This window comes from Varroa jacobsoni, unplaced genomic scaffold (assembly GCF_002532875.2).
Source record: "Varroa jacobsoni isolate VJ856 unplaced genomic scaffold, vjacob_1.0 scaffold_823, whole genome shotgun sequence".
Lineage (NCBI taxonomy): Eukaryota > Metazoa > Arthropoda > Arachnida > Mesostigmata > Varroidae > Varroa > Varroa jacobsoni.
Window position 1 is genome coordinate 1 of NW_019213725.1, and position 15,742 is coordinate 15,742.

At 39.7% G+C, this 15,742-nt stretch overlaps 3 protein-coding genes across 5 annotated transcripts; 1 reads left to right on the forward strand and 2 right to left on the reverse strand.

Annotated features, from left to right (window-relative positions):
* Positions 1–6: 6 nt before the first annotated feature.
* On the reverse strand, positions 7–3,160 carry JMJD6 (Bifunctional arginine demethylase and lysyl-hydroxylase PSR). 2 transcript variants are annotated; one of them, XM_022839750.2, is made up of 2 exons: positions 2,994–3,160; positions 7–1,621 (listed from the first exon to the last, which is right to left on the reverse strand). In XM_022839750.2, exons 1-2 carry the CDS (start codon positions 3,009–3,011, stop codon positions 278–280), a joined length of 1,362 nt encoding a protein of 453 aa, XP_022695485.1. In that variant the 5' UTR covers positions 3,012–3,160; the 3' UTR covers positions 7–277. The 2 variants fall into 2 exon arrangements, with proteins under 2 accessions (XP_022695485.1, XP_022695486.1); XM_022839751.2 differs by having other exon boundaries at positions 2,814–3,159.
* Positions 3,161–3,479: 319 nt separating this feature from the next.
* Positions 3,480–7,352, forward strand: SerRS-m (Seryl-tRNA synthetase, mitochondrial). The gene is made up of 5 exons (XM_022839752.2): positions 3,480–3,632; positions 4,774–5,413; positions 5,571–5,879; positions 6,383–6,555; positions 7,064–7,352. The coding sequence occupies exons 1-5, from the start codon at positions 3,615–3,617 to the stop codon at positions 7,229–7,231; spliced, it is 1,308 nt and encodes a 435-aa protein (XP_022695487.1). The 5' UTR covers positions 3,480–3,614; the 3' UTR covers positions 7,232–7,352.
* Positions 7,353–7,809: 457 nt separating this feature from the next.
* On the reverse strand, positions 7,810–15,233 carry Taldo (transaldolase). 2 transcript variants are annotated; one of them, XM_022839754.2, is made up of 6 exons: positions 14,390–14,469; positions 14,182–14,248; positions 9,801–10,032; positions 9,462–9,654; positions 8,768–9,080; positions 7,810–8,072 (listed from the first exon to the last, which is right to left on the reverse strand). In XM_022839754.2, exons 2-6 carry the CDS (start codon positions 14,246–14,248, stop codon positions 7,909–7,911), a joined length of 969 nt encoding a protein of 322 aa, XP_022695489.1. In that variant the 5' UTR covers positions 14,390–14,469; the 3' UTR covers positions 7,810–7,908. The 2 variants fall into 2 exon arrangements, with proteins under 2 accessions (XP_022695489.1, XP_022695488.1); XM_022839753.2 differs by lacking the exon at positions 14,182–14,248 and having other exon boundaries at positions 14,390–15,233.
* Positions 15,234–15,742: the final 509 nt, after the last annotated feature.

Sequence of the window (15,742 nt, forward strand, 5' to 3'; positions counted from 1 at the left end):
TCACTATGTGTATATACCTTAATATGAGTTAATTGCAACATCGTTTCAATTCAACATCTTTCGTTATCATCATAATGATCGTCATCGAAGGTCGTTCGTCACAAATAATTATCAGCCCTATACGAAAAAGATCTCGTACGCACCTCACTCAATTAATCAAAATCGAGATCAATGCTTTCTTTTTAGCGCCCACGAGACGTTGCCGCTTCTGCTTTTTCTACTGCTGTTATCAGTAGTCACGTAGTCTCGTCGCGTATTCATGCTCATTCTGGTTTGCTCACACGTTCGCTGCTGTGACAGGCTGTTGTCTATACGTAACATCATTATCAGCCTCATCAGGGTTTCCTGTCCGCATTATTTTTCGTTCGTTGCTGTCGCTGCTTAGGACGTGCTTATCGCCGGTCCCAGCCTGCGCACCCTCATCAGCGCATTCGTCACAGCTTCGTCTTCGCTTCTTCTTTTTCTTTTCTGCCAGCGATTCTTTGCCCGAATCAGATTCACAGCTGCTGCAGCAGCTATCATCATCCGAACTACTCGACGAACTATCGCCTCCCGATGAATCCGAAGCGACTCCGCAGTCCTCGTTCACGTTTATCTGGTCCGCTATTGCAGCGAGCTCCGGCTTCCTGATCCGCAACTCAGCTAGCCATTTCTTGCTAAGCTTCGGTCGACCTCGCACAGTTTTGTGCCAAACAATTGGAAAGTTTGTGACCGAGCAGAAGTTTTGCGTTACCGCAATCGTGGTGTCAATATTGAGCACGACATGCCACCATCCTCCCGGAACAAACACTGTCTCGCCAGGACCCTGAAGAATCTCTAGCGGCCGGAATTGTTCGGGCCATTCGCTTGACTGTGTCTTCGGATAGATGATATCGAACCAAGCTACAGCTTCGTCGTTCTGTTTGCCGCCTTCCCCGGGTCGAAGCTTGATCAGCTCGCGAGGTGTGTCAGTTGGGAAAAGGCACCAACGTTTATGACCAACAATAAGTGAGTTCCACGCTGAGGTGCCCAACGGGTCAATGTGAATACCCGTTCCTGAACGTGCCGAACCCATAACAAACCAACGAAAAGGTGGCCGACTCTTTTCCGAGGCATACTGGAATAAATCATCTCGAAAGTAGATAGGGACTTCGTAGTCTTCGAGAAGCTTTTTCTTGCGTGGGTGCTCACCAAAATTGCCGTCGAATATGTACAGTGGACTGTCATCGGCATTGTTATTCATGTAGTGTACGAAATACTTCATCTTCATCTTGACGCTGTAGCCATCGTTGTCTTCCCCGCATTTAAACTTCTGATTTCGATATTTCCGATCCACGCGTTGCTCAGTCCATTTGTATGAAGCCTTCCAGTCGTCTGTGCATCCCTGGATCACGACAGGCTTGTAGGGCTTTTCATACTCTTCGATAAATCTATCAGGTGTATAGTGTTTAACGTGAATACGTGACACGTTGTCTTTTACTGATTTCGGATCAACCAGTTCAGATTTACGCGCGTATCCCAATTTTTCCCATAAATCTTCTGTCTCCCCATTTCGCGCGGCTAACTCTGGTCGGGCCTTGAGCTTTACCTCGACGATGCGTTTTTGACCCCGTCGTGATAGCCGGTCAGAGTCCGAGTCCATCTAAAGCAAAAATATCAATGAGATATTTAGATATTTAGATTTTTAAAGGTACTTGGGGATGCTAGGTACAATATATTACCTACACTAGTACGTGTAAAGACATCTTCTTAACTCATTTACAAATAAACTATTTAAATATAGAATAGAAATATAGAAGAGTAATGAGAATTATTGTCATACTCGAGGACAGAACAACAACACATCAATGGTTAATTAGGAGTAATAGGCAACTTTGAACATTAGTTATACATACCAATATATTTTTAGTTACCCTACCAAATATATATTACACATATAGGACAGTGATGTTTCTATCAAATGTTGGTGAATGATCGACTCAAAGCACGTTTCAAGATCACGGCTCAAGGTAGCACTAATCAATTTAAAAAGGCTATATTCTCGTTGTCATACGTTCTACAAATAGACGCGGTCTTGCTAACGATAACGATATTAATTAGGTCATATGGCAAATATCTATGTATCCTTTTTAGAACCCTTCAATGTGATTGGATGCTGCTGCTCAAAACAGATGATCTTATGAGGACCCCCTACACAAATCCTGCTTTTCTCTTTGCGCGGCCGCTAGTCGCACTTTCTCTTCTTTAAATATGATAAAAAGAACCGCTGACTTATCAAATGCATCAGGTGTCGGGTAAAACATTCAGTCAAACACAATGGGAGCCGCATCACAACAATACATTGTTCTTTTCAATATCTAAACATATACAAAGTTTAGTTTGCAGTGGTCAAGGGCATCGAACGAATATTCCATTTAACTTACTTTTTTTCTGAAGTTGCATACGGTAACAGTGGAAGCTGAATCAAAAGTAGACCAACAATACGCATCGATAAGCTAAACTAGCAGTGCGCTTCATTCGAATTTTAGCTAACTAGCAAACAGTGCATTGTCAGCATTCATTTTATAAAATTTTATCTTTTGTCTGCGACTTTGTTTGACCTACCGTGCTCCACTTACGCAATCAAGGATATAACCCGCTTCTCACCTCTACCGGAAGTATTCATCACGGTAGGCACCTGTCAGTATCTCATAGTCAAGTCAATCAGTTCCAACTGGATGTATGGCCAAGTGTCGTTCAGGCACAGGCGCATAATGACAAAAAAAAATTTCTAATGAACTAACCCGACTACATATCGTTCGTAAACTATAGAATAAACAATCTGGTCTTCTTACTTTTTTCGTGTAGGTTTTACTATCTGATTTCTTCAATCTTGTCACTCTTAACCACCACTACGTCATGTCACTGCACGTATTTACTATCACAACTGTCACAAAAACCATTCCATACTGCTTTCCGTTCACTCGACCACGATTAACGAAAAACTTCGTTGCTCAGCACGGCAAAAAACTCACCTCAGCGCCACTCCCCATGACACTACTTAGACGCTGCCCGCCTCTACTTGACCCTCAGAACGACTCGTTGATGTTCCTGAGCACCCTTAAGAGTATTGCGTTCTATTGTTGCGTCTTCAGCCGTTCACTCACTCATTCGTTGGCTTACTTTAACGCTGTGTTACCTTCTTATATTGTCCTCTGTTCTACAATCTGACCGATAAATCTGTTTATTTATATCCGACCATTGTAGCAGACGAAAATTGGAGCGGCGCTTTGTCGACAAAATCATTGGAAACGTTGAAAAAATTGTGAAGTAATGTTCAGCAGAAAATACGAAAACACAATTACGAATTTATTTATTATGTACAAAGCATCTGTCGCTGTTCAACGTTCAGAGGCTGCAATCTCGTGGTTTGCTATTCGAATTGGCCGTTATCCGTAAACTTTTAAAGCGGGCCTTTTCAAAATGTAAATAAGCACTGTTTCTACTGACCGCGCAGACCGTGCTTGAGATAGATGGTGTACAAAGCAAACCGCAGAACGAATTTGATTTCGCTTCAAATATTCGTTGAACATTTAGGAAGTCGCCTCTCTCTAAGATCTGTTAATGACAGCAGCAGCTAGTTGACAGCTGTTACGATGCATGCCAGGATCCGGGTAAGATGCAGTCAGGACATTGGAAATACTAAAACAGTTTCCTTGGCCAGTTTATTCGTTTTGTGTAGTTTGAAGATAAACCACACAGTGATACTTTAGAGAAAAGGTAAAAATAAAAATTACATAGCCGAAGATTTTGACATAGAACAGTACGGTGTTCGGGGCTGATGACAAGGCTGATTGAAAGCTTCGTCTTCGCGAAAGCGCAATGCGAAATGTCTGCTGGATTCTCATTCCGTTTTGTGCTAGCAAAACCTAGGTGTCCAAAGTAACGCCTAAAGGCTTAAGTACTGGACGTTAAACGCGAAGAAAAAAGTACAAACCAATGCTTTAGTGATTTAAATACATCAAATCGAATATGTATAATATTAACTTAATAGTTCCAAAACTTGGTTTTGGTGGTAACAGAGCGTCGAGACAATATGCATAAGTTTAGGGAAACTAGGTAGGTTTTGGTTGGCAGTGTGACTTTCTTTTTATTCTACCTTACACACTATCTCTTACGAAGGTAACTCTTATAAAAGACCTGACCTCATGACCATAGATTTCCAGTGTAGAGCAAATATATTTGAGAATTGGAAGAGGAAATGTAGTAATCCTCTCATTAGCAATGGGATACCTTTAATAGTGCTGTCGTTATTATATACATTCTATGCATATATAAACAACGTTCTTTCCTTTTTCACCGCCCAGTACAATAACGTTGCGAAATATTTTTCTCTATTGAAAGTGGTATATTTATTCTTGCACGAAATGTTAGTGGAGCCCTTACACAAAATACAATATAATCATTTGCAGTGCCCTGACTTAAGCACAAGAATGCCTCTGGCCTACGCCTAATTTCAATATTATGGTTTTGCTAACAACAATTGATTGATGCTGTGTAAAATCTCACAAAAAATGGCTCGCTCTGACTACCCAACCATCAATAATGTCACAATTCTTTTTCTAACACATAACGTAGAAGTGTAGATCAAGTTTTTTGTAAGTGTTGTACAATCTTCTAAAACGTTGCCTTCTAATATTAGTTATTATTTCCTGTTGTTCCATTTCATATTTGAAGGTAGTCTTATTATAACTATTATTTTTAATTTGTGCCAATCAGCATCGAGTCAACTTTTTCATTAACATTTTATTTTAGTTGGTACCTGGTCGAGCAAGCCAGTGCATTCGATGTTTCAACGCCCGGCCTTTGCTTGAGGAGGTACTTAACGATTTGGAAGCTGCTGATCGCAACGTTACTGCTCGAAAAAACTGGGTAAACATTGACGAGCTGAAGAAGTTGGCTGAAGATGCTCAACTGAACCAGATAAGTGATGAATTACCTTCCAGATTACATACTCTTGTCAAGGGTTTGCCTAATTGGACGCATGAGGCTGTTCGTAATGCGAAAGAACCCATTGTAACGCACGAGTTTGGCAGTAAGGTCGATCCTCCAGCCCGGCGAATGCCTGAAAATGCGAAGGGTTCAGGACTTTTGCTTCAGAACAGCGACTACACAATGATATGCGGGAAAAGAACTTATTTTCTTACCGGTGACCTTGTTAGGCTTGAAAGGGCGTTGATACGGTATACTTTAGACAGACTACGGAACCATGGATTTCAACTGGTGTCCGTGCCGGATCTGTTTAGGGCTGAAGATATTGAATTGTGCGGGATGCAAACGACCGGTCAGAGGAGCCAAGTTTACCACGTTGACATGGCGAGCAATAATGCTAAACTGTGTCTTTCGGGAACATCGGAGATTGCTCTAGCAAACTTATTTAAGGGCAAGGATATTCGTAAGTAGTCTCCAGTTCAACGTTTGCTTGTAACTTTGCTGCTCGCTATTTTTCCCTGGAGAAAGTCTTGACCAGTGTAGTCTCAAAGGCATTCCAAATATTGTTTTATTTAATTGAGTGACATATTTTTTCGTATATATGTGTCTTGTTCCTGCAGCCCGTCAACATCTACCCAAAAAACTATGCTCGATCAGTCGATGTTATCGAGGCGAAGTATCAACATTTAAAGAAGAGAAGGGCCTTTATCGTGTTCACCAATTTACGAAAGTCGAAATGTTCGGGCTCACCGAAGGATCTTATGAGCGAAGCCAGGAGTTACAACAAGAGTTTTTACAGATCGAGATGTCATTGTTTGCCGATCTTGGGCTACATTTCAGGGTGCTTGATATGCCACCAGCAGATTTGGGTGATTCCGCTTACAGAAAATTCGATATAGAAGCTTGGATGAGCGGCCACGGATTTTATGGTAAGTATTATATACGCTCAAAGAGACAGAAAGCTGTACATACATTTTATATTCATATGCAAGTAGTAAATGAGCTGCACAGAAAATATGGTTATATGATTAGGCAATCTGTATTCTAAAAGATACTCATCCGAGTAGCTAACCGGAACTAGTTTGGAAATATTTTTGATTTTCTCAATAAGGAAAACAAACGTATTTAGTATCGCGGCTGATGAGCGCTATTATGTATTAGTCAGTTCCTTTGAAATCAGATTGTAAAGTAATAAACGCAGATACATTATTTATAAGAAATAAGTTGTACTGTTAAAAATAGGAGATTGCCTGCATTATTTATAATTTAGTTCTGTCTTGCTGTCCTGTTGCACCCGGATCTACGTATTTCGAAAACTACATGCCTGCTATCCCCTAAACAGATAAGCTTCTTCTTATCGACACAGTTAAGATGAGGTCGTAATCGTTTTTTTTTCTTCTTTTCCATTACATTACTTACTCATATTTACTAGGTGAGATCTCGTCAACATCGGATTGTACCTCATACCAGGCTAATCGTCTTGGGATTACATCTGAAGGCAAATATGTCCACACGGTGAATGGGACTGCGTGTGCTATACCGAGAATGCTATTAACGATCGGAGAGACGCATGCAAAAACAAATGGAATACTACGGGTGCCTCAGGCTAGTGACTGTCTTAATATCATATCTAATACTATATATATTATATATATATATATTTTTTTTAATATATATATATATATATATATTATATATATATATATATATATTAAAAAAATTAAAAAATGCATTCAAGCTAAAACAAAAGCATTACAACGCCACCGGAGACGTTTTGGCAAGTTTTAAATTAGGGCGTGATGCAAGCGTTTCTGTGTGATGGATCTACTGGGTTTTGTAGATGACGATATGTTTTTCCTTGAAGTGATCTACAATGTATCTACGGAGATTTGGAAAATGATTTCATTCTATACATATATACAATAATGGAGTCGAAAACCTTATATACATTTTCTACTTATTCTTGTAATTTTTCTTAAGTTGTAATATTTCAAGCTAAGTGACAACAAAGTAGAAAATGTATATCCGTGTTCTACTTATTCTCATAATATGTTAAGTTGTAACATCTCAAGCTAAGCCACAATTTAGTGACGACAACACTATTTGGTTACAGGTTCTAAATAAATATCTAGATAAAGAAGAACTTCGGCCAGAGCACGCTTTCAGGAGATGGAAATACCTGCCGTATTATTATTTCGAAAACCGCCTTGCAGATGAAAACGAAGGTAACAGGGCATATGTTGCAACCAATAAGACAGACGTTAGCAAGTCTTCAACGTGAAAATTCCGAATCCGCCACCGCTTGTCGAAGGGCCTTTCACACAGCTAAAGAGGCTGTTTATAGCCTACTTACTTAATTTTAAATAGAATCAATAAAATTTTAAATCTACGTGTATACATCATTTAAATCTACGTGTATACATCAATACAAGTTCATTATGTACTGTGTCATATATATATATATATTTACTATATATACAATGTTTAAGAACGTTATGTTTGCAGCATGTTATGAACATCGCACATGATGCTAATTTGTTTGTGCGTTTATTTTAGTGAAAAACGGTTTACTAGAGAAATAGGAATTCGAACTAATTTGCATGTCAACCAAAGGATTGAACCAATTGAATCTGATTAGACCGTGACTTAGTCCAATCAATATGTATCAGTAAAATCGTTATAGCACCTGCTTTTGACGCGAAGTTTTTAACATCTTAAGGAAAATGAAGGCAGCGGTTTGTTTCGTTTAGTGTGTGCTAAAATGTTTTAACTAACTGTTAAATTAAACGTCCACTTTGCAAAAAGTCAACCAGTTGGCAATCAATATTTAACATGCATCTAATGAAAGAAGAAATCATGTAAAGTTTCGACGCTTTTTATGTCAACACGAAAAATATTTTTATATTCGTTTGCAGTGTAGTCTTGCAGGTACCCGTTTTGTATTGAGTTGCTACTAACTTAGGATTTTAACTTCTCCTGAATAAGCGCCTCAAGTTTACGAGCGTCTGCAGCAAACTTGCGTATTCCATCTGAAAGCTTGTCAGTAGCCATTTGATCTTCGTTCATATCCCATCGGAATCGCTTCTCATCGACACTGATTTTTTCTAGCTCTATGCTGGTAGCTGAAAAATACAATCCAGAAGAAATCATTAAGCAATAGAGAACCTTATGATGTATTCATAATGATCATAGAAAATCTATTCATAATAACAATAAGTAACGTATGTTTGCTTTGATAATACATGTTCAGCAATATGTTTCCATAAATTTATTATATAACACCATAATACATGAATAATATATTGCAGAAACAGTTGCTAACATTCATTGATGTATGTGACCTTTTTTAATTTATTTTAATTTAAAGGCTTAAACGTGTACGGCACAAATGCTGAGCCTGCAGGATAATCGTAGTCTCTAAAGCCAGAACACTAGGAGAAAGCATAGTATTCAATACAATTCCTTCTGCATCTGCTACAAATATTGCCTTTTTTAGACTCATGAAAGCGCCCACCTGCACATTATTTGTGCTGGAAGTCGTGAAACAGGTGACAACGTATCGGTTAATTTCTTCTACATGTAACTCTCATAATGACGACGACTTCCTAAATATTGACACCTACCCCCAAAACCGTAAAAACTTTCACCGTATTACTACTTAACAAACAGAAAAATGCACATAAAACAATTCCTTAAACGTAAACCTACAAAACCGAAGCAGTTTTCTTTTTTTAATTTACTCGGTTTCTTAGTTTGTTGCCTGAATCTTAGTTTGCTGCTAATTTTATTCCATTAATTTATCTCTTATAATACCCACCATTTTCGGCCTTGAGATAGTGTGGTACTAGTTCGTTGGAATTAGCAAGCTCTTTGAGAAGGCCAGGACTAATCGTGAGTAGGTCGCATCCTGCAAGCGCTTTCACTTCACCCGTATTACGGAAAGAGGCACCCATAACAACAGTTTTGTACCCAAATTTCTTGTAGTAGTTGTAGATCCTAGTAACACTTTTCACTCCTGGATCTTCGAGTGGCTCAAACGCTTTCTTGTCCGTGTTTGCTGTATACCAGTCAAGGATACGGCCAACAAAAGGTGAGATTAACGTGACACCCGCCTCTGCGCAAGCGATTGCCTAAAATACACGAATGGCATATCCTGTTTTATTATACGGCCAACAAAGGGTGAGATTAACGTGACACCCGCCTCTGCGCAAGCGATTGCCCAAAATACACGAATGGTATATCCTGTTTTATTATACGCATATGGCGGAAAGATCTACAATGTTTATTATCGTTGAATCCTGATTTTAAAAATTAATAGGAAAAGTTCGCGTATAGGTCAGTTTGGTTTTTTGATTGAAAATACTCATGGTAGGGCCGACAGATTATGCAGTCGTGCGTAAATCTCTGTTAATTCTTTCTATTTGCATGTCATATGGCATCTACAAGTTCTACTTTAAACCAGGTCAGTTGATTTATTCGGGCTTCTAGTGTCAAAAGCAACACCCGTATACCTGGGTAAAGTTAAAGAGTAGCGTCATGTTACAATGGATGCCATGTTCTTTCTCCAGGATTCGAGCTGCCTCGATACCCTCCCATGTAGAAGCCAATTTTATAAGTACACGCTCCTTAGGCACACCTAATTCTTTATAGAGCGAAATCAATTTGACGGCCTTATTAATCGATGCATCCTTGTCGAAGGACAACCTACAGAAGAGAGAAAATACATTTTAATATTATATATTAGAAGTTTTTATAAATCATCTGGTGGATTACTAAGATATAGATCCCACATACCAGACCTATAAATGCAAACAAGACAATTACTGAATCACCAAATAATGAGCACTGACCTGGCATCAACCTCCGTTGACACTCTTCCAGGGATAATCTTAAGAATCTCATTTCCAAACAGTACGAATAACTTATCCATAGCTTCTTCGAGCTGTTCACACGGAGTTTTTCCTTTACCTCGACCATAGCTGACTGCTTTGTCGATGAGGGCTTGATACTGTGTAAGTTTGGCGGCTTGAAGAATCAGCGATGGGTTCGTCGTCGCATCCGTTGGTTTGTACTCCTTCATAGCTTCGCAAAAAAATATCAGAATAACTTACATAATGGAGTTACATATTTTTTCTTAAATGTAGATTTCATCTAAACAATCGTTTGCAAATGCAGAGTGTATGGTGGTAAACTCAGATGGCGGTCATCAAAAAACCGACAATAAAAGGTCGTAAAACGAGAATCGTTTCTGTCCCGGGTATATTACACATCATTATTACGTATTATTATCAAGTATACGGCTCTAACAGTTTGGGAAATCACCGACCAAACAGCGAATTTCCGGTATACTTTATAAACAGCTACCTGGAAAACGATAGTAACGATACAAGATATATCCATGAATTTTTTCCTTCTTTTGTAGCACAAATTAGTACTATTTATCGGTTTTCAAGGTCTGTGAAATGCGCAAATCTTCTGAACCTTTCAGATGGTATGCAGGAAAGAATTTTTGCTAAGTTAACAGTTTATCAACGAAAATGATTAGAAATAGTCTTTAAACGCGATACTTGTGATGGCGTCGAGTCCAAAATAACATCTACAAATCTTTTTCCTCTTATCAAAGTGTGCTCGTGCAGTAAGGTGCTAGCGTGCCAATACAGTTCCTATAAGTACATATAAGTAAATTTGAATTTACTTGTTCTCCAGGGCCTGTTCATGCTTTACGTATGCCGTAAAGTATTTTTCAAAAACACCACCGATAAGCACCGCCGATGTTTTACTCCGTTGTGCTATATGAGACCATCGGCCTGCACCAAGTTTCAGCTGATTTTCAACAATAACAACACGATACAATTATATGCACGCATTTAGTTCTTAGCGGCACATTGTAGATATACTTCTCCCATTACAAGCTTTGAAATTGACTCCTTCCTTTTACCGGTTACTTTTTCTGCGGGGGCTATCTCTTTAGACATTCTCCGCATTCTGAGCCGCATGATACAAGGTGGTATGCTACTATCATATTCGTATGTGCGTCTGCCTCAGGCCACCCATAGCAATATCATCTTCAAGCCACTGGAAGACTTCTAATTAAGACTAGGGGAGTAAATGCAGTCGTAACTGTTCTAGACGGACACGAAAGGTTTTGCGTTGAGTTAGACAGATTGGCAAAGTCTTAGGTAGTTCTACTTATTAAGACGTTGCTGATATTATATGTAAGGTTAGTCCTTTTATTTTCTGATTGACGGTGGTGAAAAATTATCAGAAATGGGGTCAAGGACCTGCTAAAAATTCCTCTCGCTGTAGTATTGTACAATAATCAGACGAGCGATGCGTGTCCGGGGTAATCTCTTGATCGAGGCTGTTGCCAGGAGCATTGTACGCCCGCCCGCTTTCCCTCTCTATCGCTCGCCTGCTTGCGCATCTTTCGGCCTTTAATTTTTCACGACTTACCTACTCAAGTGCTTATTCAGTCTATTTAGAGGGGGCAAATGTTCTACCAAATTTAGCTCAGACGTATCCCGAAATCATGGTACCATTATATCACGATATGTGAATCGGACAAAGAGACATATGAATGACATGCAATAAGGATAGTGGCGGAGTATTAGCACCTTTTGCAGCCCCAACTATCGTAAACTTTCACAGGCTCTTGCGGCCAGATACTATTAGGATAAAACATTTGCAATATTTGTATGGTAATCATTCAGATATGGTCTCGGTACTTTGTACCCGTATCGAACTATGAAAAATAAGACATTGGAATAAACAAGACGCATAAATCACACGCCATCACATATCGTCATCGAAAATTGAGCGGATTCAGCTATCCTAAAACAATTCAAACAAAGCTCTAAATAATGGAGATCGTGTCGCCACCGAAATCGTTGAAGTTATACCAAATCGCCCACAAAAGGGTACCGTTATGACCGGCAGTCCAAAAAACTTAACTCGTTCAATTCTTTGTTAATATGGTATGCCTCAGATCAATATGCTTCCTCTATTTGTGAAAGGGCAAGCCTCGCTTTTGGGCCTTGCTCCTTGGGTCCCTATTTCATATTCGTTTGATTGTGAGTCACACGTCGACCACCAGAACTGCACGTGGCGAATATGTCACACCACAGGCGGCAGCGTCAGTAATTCGCTGTGGGCCGCCCACTGCGGTCTTGTGATGCGCGTCGTCACTCCTGTAGATATTTCAAGTTCATGTATCGTTCGAGAACGAGCGGGAAATTGCCACCCACGTCATGCCTTTTCACTGAGTGATACGCTAACTATGATAATTTCTCTCTTGGAACGGAATTATGATGACAAAAACCTTCCAAAAGTCGGAAGGTCAATCTTGAAACATGTAGGGAGCGTCGTTTAAAAAACATATATCGAGTTCGTTCATCAAAATACCATTTCTATCGCTAAATGACAAACATGTTCTGTTCGATTTGAAAAAGATTTTTTTAAAAAGGCTCTTTGATCATACTCGAAATAACAGACTCAATCACAACAGAAATCCAGTGGCAGATATATGCCATAGTATAATATATTGAAAATAAGCAATTTGGTAGTGGTACAATATCAGATTGCTGCTTGATGTATTAAGGGTTCTGTATCTCTATTGGGTCTGTGTATTGGTAAGTGGGGTACATATTATGACGTAACACTTACGCGAACATTTAACTCAATATGGATATACCTCACAAGGCAAGCTTTAATCTGACAAAAACAATTATTATAATAACTCACGCGACCCTCCGAGGAGGTCCCTCTTGAATAAGCGTGCTTGAAGCTTGAAGACGTGGCGTTTTAAAATCCCTCACACATCACTCGCAATAGGTAAGTATTTAACTGTGCTACTGCCTAAAGCTCCTGAGTGCGCTTTTGAAAAATGGATGAAACTTCCCGAATCTTTGAAATCTCGCGACTTACACTGCGTTAGCATAGAACGAATGTAGGTTAAAAAACAAACACTAAAAGATAAGCATCGATAATTGCCATCCTTAAACATAAAATCCAGGTTGGTTTTGATTTTCGGAACGTGACGTCGCGAACCTTTTTTTATCTCATATATAGCGAAATTTTTTACAAAAATTCCGCATAACCCAAAAAATTATTCGGTAGCAATCAATTCCGCTTGGGACATAACACTAAGAACTAGCATAAGACGAGGCATTAACCATTACAACAGAGTTACATTTTCTCTTAAACGACGAACACGTACACACATCTATATCGACACCACGTCATTCCTGTAATTACGTGTACCCGTTCAGCCCTATCTTCCATTCGGACTACAGAAACTACACTAATTTTCTATTTATCACTATTATCGTTTGTTGCCACGAAGTTGCTGTCGTCTCAAGACAACTTCATTTGATCTAACAATCCGGCTTCAATGTGGGCCTTACTTTGTGGTAAATTTAACATAATCTACACGGTGTGGTAACGAATATTGGTGAATATCATTAAAGATCGAATCATCAAAAAAATCAAGTAATTAATAACATATCTAATCGTAAGAAACATTTCCCACTCATTTGCGCACAGACGAAATCATTTCTCTCTTAATACCCGTGAATGTCGCCATTATAATTCTTACACTACACAGTAATTACCATCCATAATACAGTCTGTGGTAAGCGTAAGTCTACAATAGATCCGTTGTACAGTTAATCTCTTGTCGAAGCTTTCTTTATAGAGTGCTACTTTATCACTAATAATACGCTTCGAATTCGGAAGTACGTTCATACATATATATAATCTGGTCCATCTAACAGGAAATAGAAAGAAAGGGCATGCGTTATTTTTAACCCAACGAATTTAGCCCTATACTACTGCGCTACGATACTTCTCATCTACTTGGAAACAACGGCACAACTTGGTTTACTCGTCATTATAGTTCAATCCATAGGAATCAAGCAGAGCTCATGTCAAGCTTCAAAAACGGGGTATCATTGCATAATGAGACCCTTTGCCCCAGAAAAAAACCATGGCCGAACAACCAGTTGCGTTTGTAGCACACACATTTTACACATATGAAAATCTACACACATACGCTATTCACGTTTGCCATTATCTGCAGTCGTGGGCCGTTTTCGAACTCATTTTGACTTGCTGTTTCTTTCTGCTTTATTTTATTGGCTGTATAGCTTGAATAGGCGCTGCCTGAGCCACGATATCTGTGCTAAATACTGATTACAGTATCAATCGAACAGAAACAAGTTACACTCTACTTACAACTGTCTCGCGGAGGTTCTGGCGACGCTCTCGCGGTGTAGAAACCCATCGAACACAGCACAAACATCTACTGACAGATCATAAAAGGGGACACTGTGAAGCTCGTTGACGTGGTCATTTCAACTGTGTTATTTCTTTTTTCGAAAACCGACATTTTGTCGATTGATTATTCTTATACGCTACTCGTACTTGCTTCACAAATACTCACCCTCAAAATCGCCGGTGTCGGCTACCACAATGGTAAGCTCCTTTAGTTGATCGAGGCAAGACATTGTCACTTTTTTGGCGTTGTCGTTTGAACAGCCACTATTCATTGCACTGTTCCTTCGATTCGCAAGCGGATTTATAAATACTCGAACGATAATAACAACAACAACAATAACGATGAAGCCGGTGACGATAAAGACGTCTATGACAGAGCGGCAAGGCGGTCGTGTCAGTGGAAGGGGCGATTAATAATAGTGTCCGCTTGCTTCCACTGCGCGCCGGTGGCCGGCAATGGTCATGTCAATGGCAGCCTCCCGAACGGCAGAGGCGTCACTGACGCAGTAGAAAACGGCTGCGATAGGGGCAAATGGGCGCGAAACGACGGTGCTGCAAGAGCAATTTTTTATGTTGTACACGAAGCAAAATTTGGCTGGTTTATGTGTTGAACTGTCCGTCACCCGGTGACCGGTCACCGGTTACTGGAATCAGTGGCGTGTGCCAGCGAACTCACCGGGCCTACCCGTGAAGCCATTACACTCATTGGTTCCACAACTGCCTTCTACTGGTATTGTTTTTGCTGTTTGTGATGCGGCCGCTGCAGCTAGCACTGGCCAAACGGAAGATGGCGGTTGACGAAACTGCTGCTGTTTTTCGACCGCCCTTAGAGAACCCCAGTAAAACCGCTCAAGGCTTCCTCGATCGTATAGAATAGTCGATTGTAGCAGCCGGCGCTAGCACAAGCGGAATGGGCGCGCTTCTTCAAATCGCAGTGGGAACCAACGCAGCGGTGACACTAGGCACACGAAAATCCGTTCTGTCGTTTGTATATTTGTAGTATGGTAAACTGTACTGTTTTGCCGTTTGTACCTTATAGAATTAGATGCATATGCGCACGCTTTACCCTAATAAAATTTTTATAGACGCACGCTACGAGGGAGAGTTTCGTTAATTAGCTTGGGTATAGCCTTGTAGGTGTCAGTTGTAAAACAAGTTTGAACTGTGTTCAGAAATTTATTCGGAGGGAAAATATATTCTGTTGGTGGTTTGACTTTTTCAAATAATTTGTTTATTGTGTTTTAAGCATTGACTACTAAACGTAAAGAAAAGAGCTATACATATTTCAGGTTTTACATCTGGTACCGCCGCTAAGTTTCGCTTTAGACAGCAAGCTTTACGCATAAACTATACTTACGGTCGGTTACAGAAAAAAGAGCTAAGCAGTAATAACTGGCAGTAAGAACCGTCTAAAACGAATAATAAAATGTTGACCGGGCTGATCAAACTTGAAATTGTATAGAAGTTTTTATTACCGAATTACATTCTTTCAAGTCCTTAGAAGCCTTCCTAGGTAATG